This window comes from Trachurus japonicus, chromosome 14 (assembly GCF_045865225.1).
Source record: "Trachurus japonicus isolate A0001 chromosome 14, Traja_1.0".
NCBI classification, from domain to species: domain Eukaryota; kingdom Metazoa; phylum Chordata; class Actinopteri; order Carangiformes; family Carangidae; genus Trachurus; species Trachurus japonicus.
In genome coordinates this window covers 28,940,583-28,961,442 of record NC_140920.1, presented here as the reverse complement: position 1 = coordinate 28,961,442, position 20,860 = coordinate 28,940,583, and the positions used below count along the sequence as shown (strand labels likewise).

The window sequence follows — 20,860 nt, the reverse complement described above, 5'->3', positions numbered from 1 at the left end:
ACAGTCCCAGAGAGGTCTAAGACACTGCAGCTAAATGTCCTGAAACAATCATTTAAAAAAGGTTCCTCTCCAATAAGTTCAATGCTCTTCTTCTCCAACGGCGTTGGGTCCTGGACGCTAATGATGATCTTCTGAACATCCACCTGCAACTTTGTAGCTCAGAGCTGAAGCAGTGGAAGTTCAGTGTTGAGAGTCCGATGAGCCCAGCAACTGCAGGTTTACTGCACATCTTGTCTTTGACCTGGAACTTGACAGTCTGTTGCACAATGCTCTGTATTTAAGGAAGTGATGATAGAAAAACGCATTGGACATCCCTTCACCACTTTTGAATATTTAGTCATTCAATAACAGGTACAAATGGACCAAAGGGTAAATATGAGATGAAGTGATATTTAAAGAGTGTGTGTGTGTGTGTGTGTGTGTGTGTGTGTGTGTGTGTGTGTGTGTGTGTGTGTGTGTGTGTGTGTGTGTGTGTGTGTGTGTGTGTGTGTGTGTGTGTGTGTGTGTGTGTTTCAGGTCTTACACCTGCACAAATTCTCTTAAATATTTCCTAATGGATTGGTATTCTGTTATTTTTGCATTGTATTTTACCCTCTGTATTGTATCTCTGCAGACTTCAACACTAATAATAATAATAAACTTTATTTGTATAGCACCTTTCACAGGTAGAAACCACAAAGTGCTTCACAGTGTCAAAACAGTAGCAACAAACCAGAGCAAAACAAAACAAGACAAAAGACATACAAGAAAAGCATACTGTAGATACAAAGACCCACAGGTTAACCAAATGCCTGTTTAAATAGATGGGTCTTTAAGTTCTTTTTAAAAGTATCGACAGAATCCAAAGAGCGTAATGAAAAGGGTAAAGTGTTCCACAACCTAGGAGCTACAGCAGGAAAAGATCTGTCACCTCTGGTTTTAAAGTGCGTGTGGGGAACAACTAAAAGCCGTTGGTCAGAGGACCTCAGACTGCGGGTTGGGGTGTAGAACTGTATAAAATCAGACAGGTAAGAAGGAGCTTGACCGTGTAAGGCTCTAAAAGTGAGAACTATATGGTCAACAGTTTGGACTAGTCATAAACATCAATAAAACTAAAATCATGGCTATCAACATTAATACACCAACACATATAAAAATAGAGGAGCAGATCGTGGAAAATACAGATCACTTCACTTACCTTGGAAGTATCATCCATCATGATGGAGGAACAAGCCAGGATATTAAATACCGGATCAACAAAGCACATACAGCCTTCATAAAACTTAAGCAAATCTGGAAATCAAGCCAATACAAAACAAAAACAAAACTCAGGATATACCAAAGCTGTGTACTGTCGACGCTACTGTACGGTGCAGAATGCTGGAAGACCACAGGAAGTGACATACACAAACTATCCACTTTTCACATGCCTGTGCAAAATCCTACATATTCTGGCCCAAGACCATCTCAAACAATAAACCTCTCAACATTACCCAACACGATAACATGTACAACATACCGTTATCACTAGGCGAAGATGGTCCTGGATTGGCCATGTCCTCAGGGTGGACACCAACGCCTTCCCAAGAGTCGCTCTACATTGGACCCCAGAAGGCAAAAGAAAGAAAGGGAGGCCTAAAATAACAAGGCGTGCTAGGACTTTAGAGAAGGAACTATACAACAGCACCACCAGAGCTGGGGAACCATCAAGAAGATGGCCAGACAGACAGAAGTGGAGGGACTTTGTTGCTGCCCTGTGCACCAGCCAGCATAATGGGGACAAGTAAGTAAGTATTGTATCTCTGCATGTATTTTCCTTTCCTTATACATACTGTACTGATGCACTAATGAATTTGAAATACATGTAAATGTATGAACTCATTTTTCTCTGATTAGGTTATTATTGTTCACACCTTTGGTTGATCACACCTGACTGCACCAGGTGACCCTAGGGGTTGTATATGAGGAGGTGCGTCTCCACTTCTCTACTTCATGTCTGATGAAGGCCAGGTGCCCGAAACGTCACCTTCATAAAACAGGGGCCCTCAGTGACGGGGGCCCTGAGTTAACTAACTGCCACCCTGCTTCATGGGGCTCACAGTGGAGTGCACACACCAGTGCAGCCACAGGTATGTCTCCATTGGAGTCTTCATCACACGCTATAGCTTTTACATTTCTATGTGTTCTCTCATGCACAATAGGACCAGTTAGAGCAGTGGTTCCCAACCTTTTTTTCCATAAAGCCCCCCCTGCTTTTGTTGAAGACAAGCCAGCTGTCCCATCCACAACCATTTTTGATACACAGACGCATCAAAAGAATAATGTGATACAAATTATTACAATGAGGAGCCGCATATACATTTTGAATCCATTCTGAATTATTCATCTGATTCTTTTTTATCTTATTTTTTCTTATTCTTCTTATTATATCTTATTATGTTTTATTTTATGTTTTATTTTCCTTCCACTTTCCTTTGTTCTGTCATAATTGTCATCATGTCCCTATGAGCAGGTTGTAGGATTTCATTCCTATTGTCTTGGCTTATACATGATTTTGATTATCCAATTGGGTGTGTTATTGGGATTTTAAAATGTCAATAAGCACAAATATAATTTTGATAACCTCACAACTTCAGAACAGACAAAGCTCTGTGGACCCCCTGAAATCTCTAACCCCCAGATTGGGAACCAATGAGTTAGAGCTTTCCTTCATTGTCAAGCTTGAATCTGTCAATTGTTAATTGTTCATCAAGTTTTAATGTTTTTCTCAGATGATTTTATTTCTCTGTTTGTGTAGTTCTTAATGAAGCAGGATTATTTCACTTCCACCTACAGAAGACACTAGACACTTTGGAATTCCTACCTCACAAACTCAGGTCTGCTACAACAGTATCTTCTTAAGCAGACTAAAAACATTTATTTTCTTACAAACTTTTAGTTTTTAATTGTTTTTAATTTGCAACATTTCCTTCTTTTTGTCTTTTATATGTATTTTACGTGTATTCCTTATGTAATATTGTGCTTTGTTTTGTTTTTGTGAAAGGACATTGAGTTTGCGCTTGTCACATGAAATGTGCTATATAAATAAAATTGTTGTTGTTGTACACTAGCCCCCCCCTTCTCCAGCCATCTTTTCTTCCTCCTTTTTACTCTTTATCTACATCTGGTTTTGGGAACAAGAAAATATCAAAACATGTGTTGTCTAAATGATCCAGCTCTGAAGGTTTAATATTGAACTGACGGAGTGACTTGACACGTTTCAACACATAAGACGTTGCTGATGTATGAACCACCAACTGACTGTAGAAGTGTAATAGCAGTGGCTGTAATCTGACCATGTTGTGGTGTGTGGCCACGTCCAGGGTGAGTGTGGTGGGTGAAGCAGAAGGAGGTGAGGCCACAAGAGCTGCTGCTGCATATTGTAACAGTTCAGAGGTGGCAGTGTGCTACACCCCCACTTCTCCTAATACCATCTGCTAATCCATCTGCAGGATTACTGTCCACAGTAATCACTCATCCTCTGCACTGACACACCTCACACACACACGCACACACGCACACACACACTCACACACAGTGCATAAGTTTTCCATGGCTGTAGTTTTCTTCAAACTGGAACATGTTTTCATTGATCAACTGACTGGTGATAACAACATTAACAGTAATTTGAAAAAGGAAGTCAAAAGTGATGGTAAACTCTAACAAACAGTGGTTGATAGCAGTGACAATAATAAATCCTTAGGAAAATGTATATAAAATATAAACAGCAAAAACACTAACAGTGAATAAGACAGTTATTCCCCTAATCACATCAAATCTTAATACTAATGCCACAGTGGTTATCTCTAGTTTTACTTATGCAGGATAATGAATTATACTGCATGCACAGACCATTTAGAGAGTATTGCCGTTTCATTCTCCTACTGATGCTACTGAAAATGTACACTGATCAGGCCTAACATTATGAGCAGGTGAAGTGAAAAACACTGAATACCACCTTATTATATTAGGCAGCATGTGAACATGTTGTCATCAAAGTTGATGTAGAAGCAGGAAAAATGTTCTCCAAGGACGACGGGGTCTCTCATGCTGCAGCTGCAGCTCTTGGGCTGTTCCCAGGTCTGCAGTGGTCAGGATCTATCAAAAGATGGTCCAAGGAAGGAAGAGTGGTGAAGCGGCCGTAGGCTCATTGATACACGTGGGAGAGAAGGCTGCATGCCCGGGTGCTCCCGTCCACCAGACCAGATACTGTTGATCAGACTGCTGAACAAGTTCATACTGTTTCTAATAGAAAGCTGTCAGAACACACAGTGCAGCAGTTTGTTGGACCAACACAGTATTAGACAGGTGGTCATCATGTTAGGCCTGATCTGAATTTTCACCTGCATGTTTAACATGTAAAATCTCAGTGGACATCTTCACTCATTGTATCTGGTCTTGTCCAAAGCTTGAAGCATATTAGATGTTTTGCAAGATCTGGAAAATATATCTGGTGTTGCTTTGGACGTGGACCCGCTCTCTTTGATTCTAGATGAGTGACGAGGACGCTACTAAAACTAACATGCACAAGATAATTATGGGATGTCTTCCCTGTCCCATCTGCTTCACTCTTCGAGGGACCGGTTATGAAGATATTGACTCATATCTCCACTTTTCTGATTATACAGTGACTTCAGTGCTGTCAAGTGTTGTCCTTGGCTAACCTTCAACTCTTTCCTTTTATCTTGCTCGTAATCACAACCTTGTGATTTGTGATTCAGGGTTCATTTATTTCCTTTATTTATTTTTTCTACAAGAGTGGGGATACAAGCTGTTTCCTATGCATTGTAGGCTACTGGGGAGGTAATAGTTTATGACACATATGAGCATTGTGTTGTTTTGTTTAGTGTGTCTATATGAAAAAGACAAAAACTTGAGAAACATACCTGAAAAACAAGTATGCTGACGTCTATGAGCTCGTTCTTCGTTAGCTGTGCTGCTTACTGTAACGCTGTTGAAGGCTGAGTGTGTGTTGCATCATGTTGAACCTGCAGTTCTACATTGTACAATGAAACCTGGGCCAAGAAGTCCACAGCCAGAAACAGAGACCGCTCACCTTCAAAGTAAAAGCTGTTCAGTCGTGTAATTGCAGAAGAATCATCCATCATGCACAGATCTCACAGCACTGAAGTTTGCTGCTCTGAGATCAGGGTGACATGAGTGCCAATGGTGATCCTTCTTTTAGACTTCAGTTGTAGAGACAAACAGATACATGATGACATAAATGGAGTTTTCATGACATATAAGATGTAGGTCTTAACGACAAATCTGTAACTCACGTCCTGAAAGGTTTGGAGGAGGTCATCTGGTTTAGAAACATTTTTGTTAAATGTATTAAAGTTATTCAACACCCTGATAGCAATGAATAAATGAATAAATTAGAAGCTCAGACAAACTAGTGAAAGTGGCAGGTCAATGAATAAACCTGTCCAATAATACATTAAAGGGATACTTCACCCAAAATCAATAATTCACCAATTTTCTACTCACCGTCATGCCAAGGAAGGGTTTGGAGAACTTTCAGAGTTATCAAAACGTTGTGAGATGTTCTTCTGTGTTTACATCAGACATCCAATGGTTTACAATGACAAACGAACATCTCGCAGCAAACCTCGCGCATGCGTACAAACATAAACAGAGCCACTGGGAGCTACTGCTACAACAAGGCTAAAAACAGAGATCACATTATTTTTTTCTGAACAACTTTTTCATGTAGAGGCTGGTCAATACAGACGAGCGGTATGGAGGTATCTGGATGTTTCATATTGTGTGTTTTGGACGATTCAAAAGTGAGCTCTATCCACCGGCATTATATGAAAATCCGTTGCCAGCCGGACCCCCCCTGGAACTCCAAAAGCATTTTGATAACTCTGAAAGTTCTCCAAATGCATGACGGTGAGTAGATCTTTGGTGAATTATCGATTTTGGGTGAAGTAGAGATACTTCACCCAAAATCGATATTCTGCTGGTGACAGGTCCTGGTGGCCTGAACCATCAATGTCACCAGCAAAAATATGGCAAGTAAAAGAAAAAGTTGATGGACCAATCAAATTTATTAATCTCACAACCAATCACTAATCACACACCCTAAAGTTGATACAGCTCCACTGACTTCAATCTGCAGCTGTGCAGCCACAGGAAACTGGAGCAAAGAGGGAGGAAACAAGGGACCAGACATAGTTCATGTTAATAAATACATACATTCTGAGGTATGTTTGTTGTCATTTACATATACTACCTTTCTTCCTCAATTACAGTAACATAGTGGCCAAATTCATAAATAGGGTCAGCCTACAGATGTAGAGGTTTGGTGTTCAATGTGAAAAGGGGGACCGGGAAAAAGGAGGGCTGAAAACAATATGGTTGTTAAGGCTGGAGGACTTGTTGCTGTGTAAAACCCACTGCAGTGGATCTTGGAGATGTTTGTGTATCTTATCCCAGTAGGACGAATGTGAAAAGTCTGTACAGTAAAACACTCCTCCCGTGCCTCTTCCACCTGATCTCAGTGTGCACCTGCAAAGCTCCACAAGTGGCACTCATCAAAAAAGCTACAAACTCTAATGATGAGACTGACCCTCTCTCTTATAATGCATCATCAAAAAGCAGAAACATCATCACCCTCTTGACGTATAATACAGTGCAGAACTGGTGAATCCAGTGCAGTTTCCCCATCATCACCGTCATTATTTCTACCAGCACTGAAAACATTCACACCCTTTGTTGTGTTATGCAAATACACCAACTGTAATAACTTAGTGGTGTGGAGGTTAGAAGTTGGCTAACTGCTGATTAGCTGCTCATGCAACCCCGTGGCAGGCTATACGTATCGTCCATGTGCATCCATGTTGAAATCTTTCATCAATAATCGTTTTGCCTTGGGAACACAAAGCTTTGTATCTGAGTTGTTCTCTCAGTCCTGTTTTCTTATTGGGCGGCCATTTTTGCTTGTTTGTTGCAGCCAAGGAGGCACAGTGAGAAAAGTTGAGACATGCAAGTAGCACAAGTTTGGGGGAGCATCCTCTATCACTTGTGTTGCTAAAGGAAGATAGGCCTACATTCCTCTATAGGAGCAGGCCACGAGGTCTCCAGAGGTCAGCCAACTTCATTTCCCACAATGCCAAGGGAAGCAGATTGGGGATTGGGAATCAAGGCAGAGAGGAGACAGAACAGAGGCTGGAAAACACATGTGATGAGACCAACGGAAGCTTTTTGAAACAGTTGGCACAGGACTGCAGCCTTTTGAAAAAGAGACTGAAAGAAAATAATCTGAAACAGAGCTACAGTTATTTGATTCAAACAAAGACTGATCATTTTGAGTTACTAAGGAAGAAGAATTCAAGTTCTACTTTCTGTTGAACCCCTTATTTTTGTCTGATTCCTTCACACTGGACAGTATAACTGGGATCAGGTTGAATTTGTCCCCTACATTAATGATGCTTTAGTTGAAATGAGTTGACATTACATCACAGCATCAAACATTTATGGTTAAAAAAGAATCCAATTTAATGTTACATATGTAAATAAATGTCTAAACCAGGGGTGTCCAACCTGCGGCTCGTGGGTCAAAACCGGCCCAGCAGTGGGTCAAAACCGGCCCAGCAGTGGGTCAAAACCGGCCCTCAGGATGAATTTACCAAGTATGAAATTACATAGAAGACAGAAGAGGCATAATGTTGATGAAATTGCATTATTTTTCTCAAGAAATTTACTGTAAACTTAATAAATCTTAATAGTGTACCAAAACAAAGGGAAATTTATTTTTATTTATGGGTTATCATGCTATTACAGTATTTTACTGGTCCGGCCCACTTGAGATCAAATTGCATTGTTTGTGTCCCCTGAACTAAAATGAGTTTGACACCCCTGGTCTAAACCCATGTTATATAGGTATTTATATAAGGTATATCCCTTTAAGGCTGCTGGTCTGTCCATCCTGTTCTTGTGGACATGATATCTCAGTATTGTAACATTTCAAATTGAGCACAAATATGTGAAAATCTAGTTTTGTGGTTAGAGGTCAAGGTTAAAGTGACTTTACAAAACACTCATTACTCAAGACGAGTCGTTCATATTTTCTGTGACTCTGGATAAACAGGGATGTAACCTGACAGCGGTCAGAGTGCAGGACGAAGACACCCTGCCCCCCCCTGCAGTTTTCTTTGCAGCACAGTTGCTTGTGTTGTTTGTGCAGCACATGTGTTGTGGAACTGCTGAAGCTGTTTTCTAAACTTGTTTGTGTTTTGTGTGTTTGCACTGGTTTTCTTAGGGGCCGCTGCTGGTGCGGTGGTTAGTGCCAGTCCATGCTGAGCTGCTGGTGGCACCTGGTTCGCTCCGAGGAGATTATTACAATGTGTGTGTGTGTGTATGTGTGTGTGTGTGTGTGTGTGTGTGTGTGTGTGTGTGTGTGTGTGTGTGTGTGTGTGTGTGTGTGTGCGTGCGTGCTGAGTGATTGGGGCTGACAGCAGCCTCTGTACTGCTGGCTGGCCTGCAGATTTAGCCGACCTGTTTTAGACACTGTAATCTGGATTAACTGCAGCAGTGTGTCAGTGGGGACGAGGAGCGGGCCCCCCCCCCCGGCCCCCGCCTTCCCCTGTCCCTCTCACATCTCCTGCTATACCTGCTCCCCCCCTTCTGCCCCCCCCCCCCCCTGTACACCTGACCTACGTCCACTTGTTCTCTTTCGTTTCCTCAGTTTCTTCCTGAGTTTTCAGGCTTCAAGTGTGTTGAGCGATGACTCTGTTCAGAAATGAAACGCCTGCTTGCATCACTCTGGTCGTGTTCCTGTGAGTCCAGCTTTAGGGGGAAGGGCAGTCGGACAGGGATTATATCAGATCAGTCCTCTTCCCTACTTCCCTATTTACTGTTGCAGCTGTAGGACACACTCTTCCACTGGTAGATGAAGACTGAATCATCAGTATCAAAATCAAATGCACAATCTCTGAATAACATAAAGATTTGTTTTATTTGGGGGAAAAAAGTAAAAGAAAAAAAAACAGTATCATAGATCCATCTCCTAATCAGTATTTCGGCTAATGATCATCTGAATGTTGCAGAAATGAAAAATCAATTTGCAAATGAAACAAAAAAACAAAAAGAAAGAAGAAAACACAAATTAGATCATTCAAAGTCAAAAAATTCAGTTTTGTCAGATTAGATTAGTTACTAAATGTTTGTCAGAGCCTGAAATCAGCCCAGACTCCAGATTTCCATCTTTGTCACATGCACACGTGGATGTGTCTCAGTCTGTCCTCAGCAGTCCAACAAAATAACACACATGTCCACAAGTAAAACTGACTCCTGTGTCCAGTGTCCATCAGCTGCCTCCTGGCTCTGAGTCCTCTGTCCAGGTCACTCTCTCCTCTCTCCTCAGACCTCTGCTTCATCCTCTCATCACAGTCTCTATCTTCTGATATTTTTTCTTGTCTTTCTTTTCTTCCCCATCCACACACATCCTCATCCACGGCCGTCTGTCTGCAGCCTCCTTTCCTGCTGCACCACTGAACGGATTGCTCTGTCTTTCCTCCCTTTATCTGGAGATAAGATACTTACTTTTCAGATAAAGCATATTATGATAAATCAAATGAGCTTTGTCGGTTTTGTTCATCTGGGTGTTTGTGTGCATGTGTGTGTGTGTGTGTGTGTGTGTGTGTGTGTGTGTGTGTGTGTGTGTGCGTGTGACTGCAGCGTGCAGCTGTTTTGCAGATAAATGTAATCTGTCAATTATGTGTGAATGTATGAAGAGCAGCAGATGTACAGTAGGTGAATTGATCACTGGAGAGGAAAAGGGGACGGAAAGACTTCACTTCTGAAAAACAACTTACCTGTCCTCACTCAGAGAGCAGCTTGACAGGAGGATGACATGAAATGCATCCAAAAATATATTTTGTGTAAGTTTTATAATAAAATTTATGGCAAAACTTAAGGCAGATTCAAATTATTTTGTTATATAATGCAGATTATATTTTACTTATATTTGACCAACTTTTATAATAAGTTGTATCTGAGTAGACTCCTGAATAAACTTCATTCATATAATAACACATCATAACTTTGTGTAAATTCGCTTTGCTTCAATATGTAGCCAGGATATTTTACCTTGTGTGCGTGTGTTTGCGTATGTGCGCGCGCGTGTGTGTGTGTGTGTGTGTCTGTGGGAGGGGCTTCGCTGGAGCCACTTGCTCCCTCTAATTAGCAGCGTGTGCCGGTAAAGAAACTCAGTGGAGCGACTTGACCAAGGCGCGCAGGCATCCGGGGGCCACTTCACTTGTGGGATGACTTTAACTGTGTGAAATCCGACTTGGAGAAGCAGTTCGGATGCTCAGCGCGCGACAGTGAGCCGAGCTGCTCAGCTGACACACACACACACATACACACACACACACACACCGTGAAAGCCGAAACTTCTATTTAAACCAAAAGAAAGAAAAGAGGTTTCTGTGGTGGTGCTGGAGCTGGTGGAGCTGGTCCCGACGCACCGACCTGCTGTCCCAGCTGAGCTGTGAGGGGCCCAGGCTGCTGCGCTGCGTGTCCGACCAACAAGTCTGCGACAGGACTTAAAAGCCTGCTGTAAGGATGATGTCCTACATAAAGCAGCCTCATTACACCATGAACGGGTTAAATTTGCCTGGTCCAGGGATGGATGTGCTCCACACAACCGTCGCTTATCCATGTAAGTACAAACTGCTACATATATATTTATAACGTACTTATGTTTATATATATATTTGTTCTGTTGTTTCTAGTTTTAGTTTGGATGTTTACTTCTGCGCGTTACGCACTTTACATTTCATCCATACGGCGCGTTAAAACGCGCAGACTGGTGCGTAACGCTGTGGAGCGGAACACTTTGTTTCCTAAGAGTCAGTGTACTGATTTATAAAAATGATAACAATAATGACGAGTTGTTGTTTTTTAAAGGAAGAGAAAAACATAGCTTAGTGATCTATTTATGACTTTTACATTTGGAAATCAGAGCTGTTTCAGGATCAGTCTGGATAAAAAGATGAAAAGTTTGTTTTGTCATTTATCACTCCGCTGTCGTAGATGGAGATGTATTAGAGAGACTCGTTTGTTAAAAAGCAAATACAGTCAGACTATTTTTCTGTTGAAACGCTGATTGTGTGAACTCACTCCTCACCTCAGTGTCAGGAACCAGATTTCTATTTTATATTTTTCATTTTTCCCATCGAGGGACAAATACAGACTAAATGTACATGCATGGACTCACTTACTGACAAACTGTCCTGAGGAAGTCAAATGTTTTCTATGGGACTTGTTCTGAGACAAGTAGACAAAGGCGTTTGGCTGTGCGTCATGGAGACACATGACCTCATACAAACTATAGCTTCATTATTCAGTAAATTCAATGTAAAAAGATGACTTTTCAATTCATTTTATGAGGCTGAGTTTTGTCTCCATGTTGGTGACACAGCTTCATAAAGTAATGTGAGGTTTTATCAGTGTGAAAAAGCTGCAAAGCAACAATCCACCACCTTTTAAGATTTGTATTAATTTTATTTATTTAAGAAGGTGAATCACTTTAGAAGCAGTTCTCATTTACAGTTTGGACCTGGGCAGAAGATGGGATGTCTGTCAGTCAGCTGTGCTCATAATTCACCTCTGACATAATCCTCTCTGTGTGTGCCTCTGGTTTACAGCCACACCCCGGAAGCAGCGTCGGGAGCGCACCACCTTCACCCGGACGCAGCTGGACATCCTGGAGGCGCTGTTCTCCAAGACCCGCTACCCAGACATCTTCATGAGGGAGGAGGTGGCCCTCAAGATCAACCTGCCCGAGTCACGTGTGCAGGTACAGGAAGAGCGGCCATGATGGAGGCCAATTAATCAATATTTGGCCAAACATACAGAGAGACTAGACACTTGTTCTCCTGTGTCCAGGGCCGTTGCTAGGAATTCTGGGCCCCTTGAAAGAATACTAAAGTGGGCCCCTGTCCCCTGACCTTTTTTTCTTAGACTACATATGTATTATCATTTTTATTTACTTTGTTCTGTTGCTAATGCAGAATTACTATGAGTATTATTAGTCAGGGTCTTATGCGGAATAGGTCAGTCATACAACTACTGTGTTTTTTTTTGTGGGCCCTACTGGGCCCCTAGAATTATCATCACCTTTCTCCCCTATACAACGGTCCTGCCTGTGTCATGAATATTTTTCTTCCTATCTCCAGGTTTGGTTTAAAAACCGCCGCGCCAAGTGTCGCCAGCAGCAGCAGCAGAGCAGCGGCCAGTCCAAGCCCCGCCCCCCCAAGAAGAAGGCCTCTCCGGTGCAGGAGCCCAGCGCCCCCGACCCCATCCCCAACCCGTCCAGCTCCTACAGCCCCTCCTCCGCCCAGTCGGGCCCCAGCCTGGCCCCCAGCTCCGGCGCCGGGAACACGGCCGTGTCCATCTGGAGCCCGGCCATCTCGCCCCTGCCCGACCCCCTGGCCTCCTCCTCGGCCCCCTGCATGCAGCGGCCCTCCCCCTACCCCATGAGCTACGGCCAGCCGTCGGCCTACACCCAGGGCTACGCCAGCACCACCTCCTACTTCACCGGCTTGGACTGCAGTGCCTACCTGTCCCCCATGCACTCGCAGCTGTCGGGCACCGGGGGCGCCCTCAGCCCCATCACCGTGCCCTCCATGGGGGGCTCCTTAAGTCAGTCCCCGGCCTCGCTGTCCTCGCAGGGCTACAGCACGGCCTCCTCCCTGGGCTTCACCTCTGTTGACTGCCTGGACTACAAGGACCAGCAGGCCTGGAAACTGGGCTTCACCACAATGGACTGTCTGGACCACAAAGACCAGAACTCCTGGAAGTTCCAGGTGCTCTAGAGAGGAGGGGGGGCAGGCGTGACAGAGAGGGGGGCTCGTCCTCTTTGATTCTCAGTTTCTTCTTTGTAAGATTTTGTCTTTTCTTTTTCTAAAGGTGACCTCTGTAGCTGTGTGTTTTCTCTGAGAGACTTTGGGGCTGAGAGAGGACTGGGAGCGACAGTGGCCGTCTTTACGGGACGCCATGTCCGCTGTCCTCTCCCTGCTGCGTTCAAAGACAGAACAAAAAGCCTTTAAAGAGTTTGTAGGAGGAGACAGGAGTCCTGCGTCTGGAGACACGCTGAGCGTCGGGACACCACACTTGTTCATTTTGTTTTAAATCTGCATTTACCATGTAGTGAGAGGAGGACTGCTTTATTCTGAAGGGGCTCTCGAGTCCTGTAGGTCACTTCCTCTTTCAGGGTTGATTATTATTATATTTATTATCATTATCATTATTATTATTGTTATTATTGTATTATTATTATGTTATTCTTCACTTATATGTACTTTAGTTGCATTCAGATCTTGTTAAGCGTTGGTGTTGCATATCAGTGTTAGCCCGTAGTGTTTCATTCTGACCTGTTCATGGAAAAATAACTTCTTCTGTTTTAGTTGTGTGACACATTAAAGTGATTTATTCTTTACGTCGTTGTGTAGTGGAATGACTTGTACTGTGTGTGGACCTGCAGTGTGAAGACCGTTGGGTGTGAAGTGGGGGTCCGGACCCCGGGGGCCGTCATGTTTGTCATACGGCCTCGTGGCTCTCACTCACACCCATCTTGGGTTATTTTAGCTTATCTGATTCTGGGAGTGTCCCAATCCTCTTAGCCTCCCTTCAGCAATGCCCTAAGTGAATTAGTTAGGATTACTGCCCCCCCCCCTCTGTCTCTCACCCACCTGGGCCTGTTCCTCCCTCACCTTTCCTGGCTCCTCTCCTTCATCTTTTCTATCTTGGTCCATCGTTCCTCACCCCGTCTCTCTGTCTCACTGCTCTGCGGTGTCTGTCTCTCTCTCTCTACCTCCTCAGGTCCGACTCCTCCGACAACCTGCCGATCCTCACATGACCCACTTAACTGCCATGTAAACCTTAACCACGGTGGAATGTGGAAGTATTTTGTATATTTGTGTGTTTGAAGAGGAGAGACTTGGTTCTCAGTTACACAACAAATGCTTCCAAAACAGCAAAGATGTTTCACCACACTCTCAGGACTCTTATCAGATATTTTATTTTGAGAGTTACTGTAAAATGAAGTGTAAATGCTTCATTTTAGCTCATATGATTATCAATAATTCTTAAATCTTGCTTATTGATCAGGATGGAATAAAAGCATTTTAAACACTCAAACATTTTAACATCTTAAATTAATAGTAAAGAGTGAATGAAGAACCAACACGAGGAGAAATTATCATTTTGCTGCTATGTAAATCATATTCTCAATGTGTCAAAGCATTTTTATTCTAACTTAAGGCCTGCTGCACTGAGATGAGTCAACAGGAAGCCATGGACATTTCAAAGCATTTCCCTGCACTCAACATTGACCTAATCCCACTCTGTTCCCAGTTTAATCCCTCCGCCCTCCCCCTCCGTGGTGTGATTGGTTAATCCCTGTGTCCGTGTGCCCTGGTTGGTTAACCTCTCTTGGAGGGTGCAGTGCATTTGTAATCTTCCCCCTCAGCACTGAGAGTTTCAGACAGACATTTGTACTGTAATCCCAGGGAGGAGCAGATGTGATGGGGGAGGGACGGTGCTGAGCAGACCTTGAGGAAGGTGAATGCAGAAAAACAGAAACACAGTCTGAGGAGGAGAAAAGAGTCCGGCCCTGGTTTCCTACAGTTAAGAATCACTGTTTAAAAATGAAAAAATGAAATTGAATATATAAAAAACAAGATAAAACACTTCAAGGTAATAGTAATAGTAGCTCAGATCACACAGGAGCTGAACAGACGAGAGCAACAGATGTTTCAAATGGGCTTTATGTAGCCCCCCCCCCTCACCCTCACTCACTCCTCCACCTGTGCAGGGGAAGGTGGATAAGCTGAGTGAGACGCTGACATTTAAAAACACAGTAGAAAGTTCACCTTACCTCACTATGGGCTGTCAGGAACAACAACAACTACATGTTGTTGATGCTGATGTCCACACAGACTGCACAGGAAAAACCATAATATAGTAAAGGCTACAATGTGCTGTTGTCTCTCAGCTTCTGATTTTGTTCCACTCAGTGGTGGAAGAAATATTTAATCCATTGTTTAAACATAAGGACGAACACCAACAATCTAACAGAATAATAAAGACATGTTTATTGCAATAATAGTTCAGAGACACAATTGTCCAGAGTATAGAGGTAAAAAAGCTGCCAGTGTATATGTTATAATAACAATTTCACACATTTTATACACTATTGAGTGTTCGAATTTACTAATACGCATGAACAATGCAGTGGAAAAAAATCTACATTATATATTTATGTTATTTAACTAAAGATGATAAACACAGAGAAATAAAAAGTTCAATCATTCCACCGATGTGATGGAGCAGAAGTATAAAGTTGTATATGGTTGAATTCTCATAGAAAGAACAGTAAATAAATATTGTCAGGAAACTTTTTTCATATTTAGAAAAAATAAGTGGTATTCTATTTTAATATAAGACCAACTCTGTTCAAATGTGTACACACACATTTTTTTTCATCAATAAAAAAGAAAAGGAAAAAAAAAGTGACGCGAGTTTGTGGTAATTTAAATGTGCCCACTAGAGGGCGATGACGACCTTCTCCTTGTCTGGGTTGGTCATCTCAGCATCAGTGTAGAAACTGACTGTAACTTTCACTTCTCAACTACCAATAGAGAAACACAATGTAATCTATATAGAGACTGAAGATTCCTTATGTATCCGTGAGTCAAGGTGTGTGTGTCTCCCACCAAGTGACATCCAGCTGGACACTCTCCATCATCACACCCTCAAATCATGTTCACATTCAAAAATTCCACCCCAAAAATAAAATATAACTGAAAATACTTATTTGGGAGTGAGTGTAGACTGCTGGGGGAAAATGTGATCTTTCTAATTTCAGGAGGAGACTGAACACAGAAATAAAGATGAAAGTGAAAGGGTCTGGGTCATTTGGGCAAAGCTACATAAAGGACACAGGTTTATTTCATGTCCCACATGATTCTGACTCAACTTGATGATCAGTGGTTGTACAGTTTCTTTGTTAGTGCAAACTGAATTGTTCTCATCAATTATGACTCGACAGCTACATTTAGAGTTCTGATTGAAAGAAACATGTGGGTCAACATGTGGTCCACCGTCAGAGTGGGTTTAGATTGTTTCAGTCCACACCAACACAGTATAACACCTATTGTCAGGGCTGGTTCCCCAGTGTTTCATTCAGCAGAAGACAGAGGGAGTCTGTACACTGTGTGGTTCAGACCTGGTTCACGGCGCCCCCATGTGGCCGTTCAGTTCCAACACACTGTGGTCACTCAGACGGTTGAAGAGGAAACAAACGACACAGGCTCACAGGGCTTGTTTTAACACCTATTTATTACCACCATAATATGAGAAATTTGGAAAATACAAAGATCAGCTTATTTATACGTCTGAAAATCTTGAGGAATAAGAAAAATATAAAAAAAAAACAAATATGAGGTTATATTGTGTATCACAAATTTTGAAAGGGAACAGATTATATGCTCAGATCTACAGAGTGCAGGAGATGCAGAACCTCAACATGCAGAGTGAAACTTCACTATGTCAATAATGCTTCGACAAGTCTAATGCTCATCAGTGAGAGACAGAGAGAGAGAGAACAATATGTGACGACTGATTTACAGTGAACTATTAAACTGAACAGAGGAGGTGACGGTCCACCACCACCTCACTGTGGCTGCCATTAGAATAGAAGTTGCCTTGGAAAATAAAGAAGCCCTTCCTGATTTTCTATAACAAATCAGATCACTGTAAAAAAAAAACAAAAAAAAAAACAACAACCTGACAACGGTGTTGACAGTTCAATTGCTTTTTCTCTTGTTTCAATGATTTTGGAAGTGGTAAAGGAAGAGATGCTCATCCATGACTTATTATATGTAAAAAAAAAACAAAAAAAATAGACACCATATCCACAACAATAATCAATATTCTTAACCAACCAACAGATTCTTGTTTGTTGAGCACAAGTGGTTTGGAAGATCAGTGCACACACATCCACACAGACCGGCTGACAGACCAGCAGCCCCTCCCACTGCAGATCACAGGGGGGGTGAGGGACGTGGTCTGAGGTGGTGCTGCGAGCCGCTGGGCTGCAGCTGCAGGGTGAGGTGGGGGAGGGGAGGGGGTCGGGGGTGGAGGGACGGACTGGGTGGGAGGGGAGGAGGGGGTTCAGATGGTTGCGGGCCGCGGGGCTAGTTTTAATAGCACCCTGCTGTGGAAGTTGCAGCTCCCCTTAAGCAGACTAGCCCCTTGGCCAGACCCCCCCTCCCCTGGCTGCGGGCCACACAGACCTCCCACCCTAAAAACATCCAGGTGAGCCTGAGGTCGGGTGTGAGTGAGTGCACGTGTGTGTCTGATCTGCTAAACCTTTCACATGCACGAAAACAGGTACCCTAAAACATTTGGTGAAGACAAAGAAAACTATGAGAGACCAGACTTCCACATATTTCTATCGCTTCATAAACAGGATTACTCTAAAGTCTACTGAGAAGCTGGGGGGGCGGGGGTGGGTGGGAGGGGTAGAATGAAGGAAGGAGGGAGAGAAAAAACAGGGCAGAGGTGAAGATGCTGGGGAAGCTGCTTTAAGCGCGCTCTCCACGGATGCGGCGTGCCAGCTGGATGTCTTTGGGCATGATGGTGACACGCTTGGCGTGGATGGCACACAGGTTGGTGTCCTCGAACAGGCCCACCAGGTACGCCTCGCTGGCCTCCTGCAGGGGGGGGGGGCACCGGGAGAACTGGGTCACTTTCACTGTTTCAATGTTGCACTATTGTGCTTTTATTAAAGGTTTTTATTGTAGTGCCATAATCCCCATAGTCTTAAGAGTAGGTTCGTTACCTTTAACTGTCGGTGCAAGCTGTTTTTAGAGCGGCGGAGCAGAGCCACAAGCTGCTCAGAGCTACGAAGACTAATGGGATTTCGTGGTTTCCCTCATTAAACATCAAATACACAATTCAACAACTCCAAATCGCTCTGGTGGACAAGTTGTGAGCTGCACATTCACCATGCTATGAGATAATAACACAACGTTACCACACAGAGTTGTTTTAGAGGGAAATTCATACAAAAATGTTGATGCTAGTTCCCGTCGGGGGAAGTTTTTCATCAAGCAGTCTCTGCATTTGCCTCGAAAATAACTCTGTCTCGTAACGTTCTGTTATTATCTCATAGCGTGGTGAAAGTGCAGCTCACAACTTGTCCACCAGAGCGTTGTGGAGTTGTTGGATTGTGTATTTGATGAGTTTGATGAGGGAAACCAAGAAATCCCATTAGCCTCCGTAGCGTAGCTCTGAGCAGCTTGCGGCTCTGCTCCACCATTCTAAAAACAGCTTGCATGGACAATTAAAGACTATAGGGATTATGGCAATATGCCAAAATGTTGAACTATCCCTTTAATATACGTATTTCACACATACCTGCAGGGCCCCGATGGCCGCGCTCTGGAAACGCAGGTCTGTCTTGAAGTCCTGGGCGATCTCCCTGACCAGGCGCTGGAAGGGCAGCTTGCGGATCAGCAGCTCAGTGGACTTCTGGTACCGACGGATCTCCCTCAGAGCCACAGTACCGGGCCTGGAACACAGAACAACCCAGACCCACTATTATACACCACTTCAACCACTGTCTGTATGCACGTACATCACATGAATAGGTTAACAGCTCTACCTTTACAAAACGATGAGTCATTGTTAACATGTACCTTATTATTTTAAAACAAGTTATGTTGTTAATGTTGTGACTGATCTCTGTGTGTTTCTGCCTGAGGCCATGAAGCTGATTTATTGAATTAAAAATGTGTTGGATTGGTGTTTGATAATGTGTGTAAAGTGATAAGGTGTGTACCTGTAACGATGGGGCTTCTTCACACCCCCGGTGGAGGGGGCGCTCTTCCTGGCGGCCTTGGTGGCCAGCTGCTTACGAGGAGCCTTTCCTCCAGTGGACTTACGGGCAGTCTGCTTGGTACGAGCCATGACAACAAGTGATCACCTGAAGGGAACATCAAAACAAAACACATATATTAGCCTACATTGTTAATATTGTAGTTTGGATTTAGAGCTCAGGGTTCCTACACATTTGAAACTTCCAAATTCGATACTTTTTCCAGACCCTAATTTCCAGACTTCTCGTTAAAATATTCATATTATTTGTGATATTTGAGTAAATAGATGTGCATAATATAAAAAAGCATGCAATTTATCATTTGTTTTCATTATTCTGAATGTGTATGCCATTATGTAACCAAATAATTTCCTGGAGATTGTAGCTAGGTACAATAGCGCATACAAAATAATTAACCCAAATAACTTCAGATGAGACCAAACCCAGAGAAGTATTAAGAAAAATGTATTTCCATATAATAGTTTCCATTTTCCATACTTTTCCAGACCTGGAAATGTATAAAATCAAATTCCATACTTTTCCATACTTTCCATACTTGCGTAGGAACCCTGAGAGCTGAAGTTTTGCACACTCTCTAGTGTTATTGAGAGAGTTGTTATTCTTATATTTCACTCCATTATCATGGTCACACTGTTTTATGGACACTATGGCTCTGGTCAAAGTCTTCTTCTAGGCTATAATAATCATGTGTAAAACATCATAAATGTGAACACTTGTGTTTGGAACTCATACATGATTATTACTTTCAGTTACGTTAGTAGGTTTTACTCTAAAAGGTTTCATTCTCCATTTCCCCTGAACAGTGTTCCTCATAAAGTATTCCCCATTGGCCTGAGACAAAGCTTCCTGGCTGTATTGTTTATCGTTGCATCCAGATGTGCGATAACCACCTTTAGATTTAACAGTTGTTATTAAACGCTGAGCAGACAACCTTGCCTGCGGTTTATCATCATTTTCTGTTGCTACAATGACACAAACGTCGACATGAGGGTCATCCAAATCTCCTGTTAATCCTCGCCTCTCGTTTCCTCAGCAGGGTGACTGTTTTGTTCCCTCCTCCAGCTCACGGTCTTTCATTATTAGTCAGACAGAGCCGCCTGGGAAAACTTTTGCTCCGCTCTGGCAGCTGCACAAACACACCGCGCCGAGCCAATCCACACACCGTGCCCTCCGCAAAGCGCGTCGCCGCTCTGAAGCGAGCCAATCCGCAGCGTCGCTGTTGAACCTACGGACCAATGGGAGCCCAGTCTGATGGGTATGGGGGCGGGACTAGCGGCCGTAGCCCCGCCCCCTACCGCAAGATTATGGCCGCAGACCCAAACGAAGCTACAAACACACAGCTAGTGAGTAGGGCATAAACTTTTGACATTTCCCCAAAAAACACAAAACGTGTGCACACAAGACTACTGACAACGTGTAGCAGGCAGGTGCCGTTAACGGACACCGTCACCGGCGTTTGAAGCGACGTGGTCTGACAGCGGAGCGGCGACATGTTAACGGGGCTGAAAGTGGAGCAGATACCGGAGCGGTGGAAGTACAGAGCACCGAGGCAGCTGCTCACTCTCGATCAACACAACGTCGAAATAACACGCGATTTCAGCACAAATACAACTTCATTCGTGTGGTTTTCTTCACTAAACGACGAATTGACGTTTTTAAAGATTAAAAAAATTAAACTCACCGGGGTGAATCTACTGTTTTTTCCTTCGCAAGGATTCAAGTGGTGTTGTGTGCTTGTCTCGCAGCAGCAGATATTTACTATCTCTCACACAATGGAAGCAGAGGAGGAGCAAAATGGCGGCCGTGTCAATCAACTGTCTCCCATGATGCATCTGCCAACAGTTGTAAACATAACTCCGTTGCGTCATCTGGGACAGTTGTAAACGTTTACAGTGGTACAGCGGGACGACGTCGAAATGAAAACAA

At 43.3% G+C, this 20,860-nt stretch overlaps 2 protein-coding genes across 2 annotated transcripts; one reads left to right on the top strand and one right to left on the bottom strand.

Annotated features, from left to right (window-relative positions):
• Window positions 1-10,458: 10,458 nt before the first annotated feature.
• On the top strand, window positions 10,459-12,852 carry crx (cone-rod homeobox). The gene is made up of 3 exons (XM_085798728.1): window positions 10,459-10,687; window positions 11,676-11,827; window positions 12,207-12,852. The coding sequence occupies exons 1-3, from the start codon at window positions 10,591-10,593 to the stop codon at window positions 12,843-12,845; spliced, it is 888 nt and encodes a 295-aa protein (XP_085654854.1). The 5' UTR covers window positions 10,459-10,590; the 3' UTR covers window positions 12,846-12,852.
• Window positions 12,853-16,353: 3,501 nt separating this feature from the next.
• Window positions 16,354-20,714, bottom strand: h3f3c (H3 histone, family 3C). Its single transcript, XM_085798746.1, has 4 exons — window positions 20,616-20,714; window positions 18,878-19,021; window positions 18,454-18,607; window positions 16,354-17,747 (listed from the first exon to the last, which is right to left on the bottom strand). The coding sequence occupies exons 2-4, from the start codon at window positions 19,003-19,005 to the stop codon at window positions 17,619-17,621; spliced, it is 411 nt and encodes a 136-aa protein (XP_085654872.1). The 5' UTR covers window positions 19,006-19,021; window positions 20,616-20,714; the 3' UTR covers window positions 16,354-17,618.
• Window positions 20,715-20,860: the final 146 nt, after the last annotated feature.

Bases quoted from the DNA above. Each gene is read 5' to 3' on its own strand.
- crx (XM_085798728.1), top strand. From the start codon at position 10,591: ATGATGTCCTACATAAAGCAGCCTCATTACACCATGAACGGGTTAAAT. The intron at 10,688-11,675 runs GTAAGTACAAAC...TCTGGTTTACAG, and splicing joins CACAACCGTCGCTTATCCAT to CCACACCCCGGAAGCAGCGT. The intron at 11,828-12,206 runs GTACAGGAAGAG...TCCTATCTCCAG, and splicing joins TGCCCGAGTCACGTGTGCAG to GTTTGGTTTAAAAACCGCCG.
- h3f3c (XM_085798746.1), bottom strand. From the start codon at position 19,005: ATGGCTCGTACCAAGCAGACTGCCCGTAAGTCCACTGGAGGAAAGGCT. The intron at 18,608-18,877 runs GTACACACCTTA...TCTGTGTTCCAG, and splicing joins AAGAAGCCCCATCGTTACAG to GCCCGGTACTGTGGCTCTGA. The intron at 17,748-18,453 runs GTATGTGTGAAA...CCCCCCCTGCAG, and splicing joins CGGCCATCGGGGCCCTGCAG to GAGGCCAGCGAGGCGTACCT.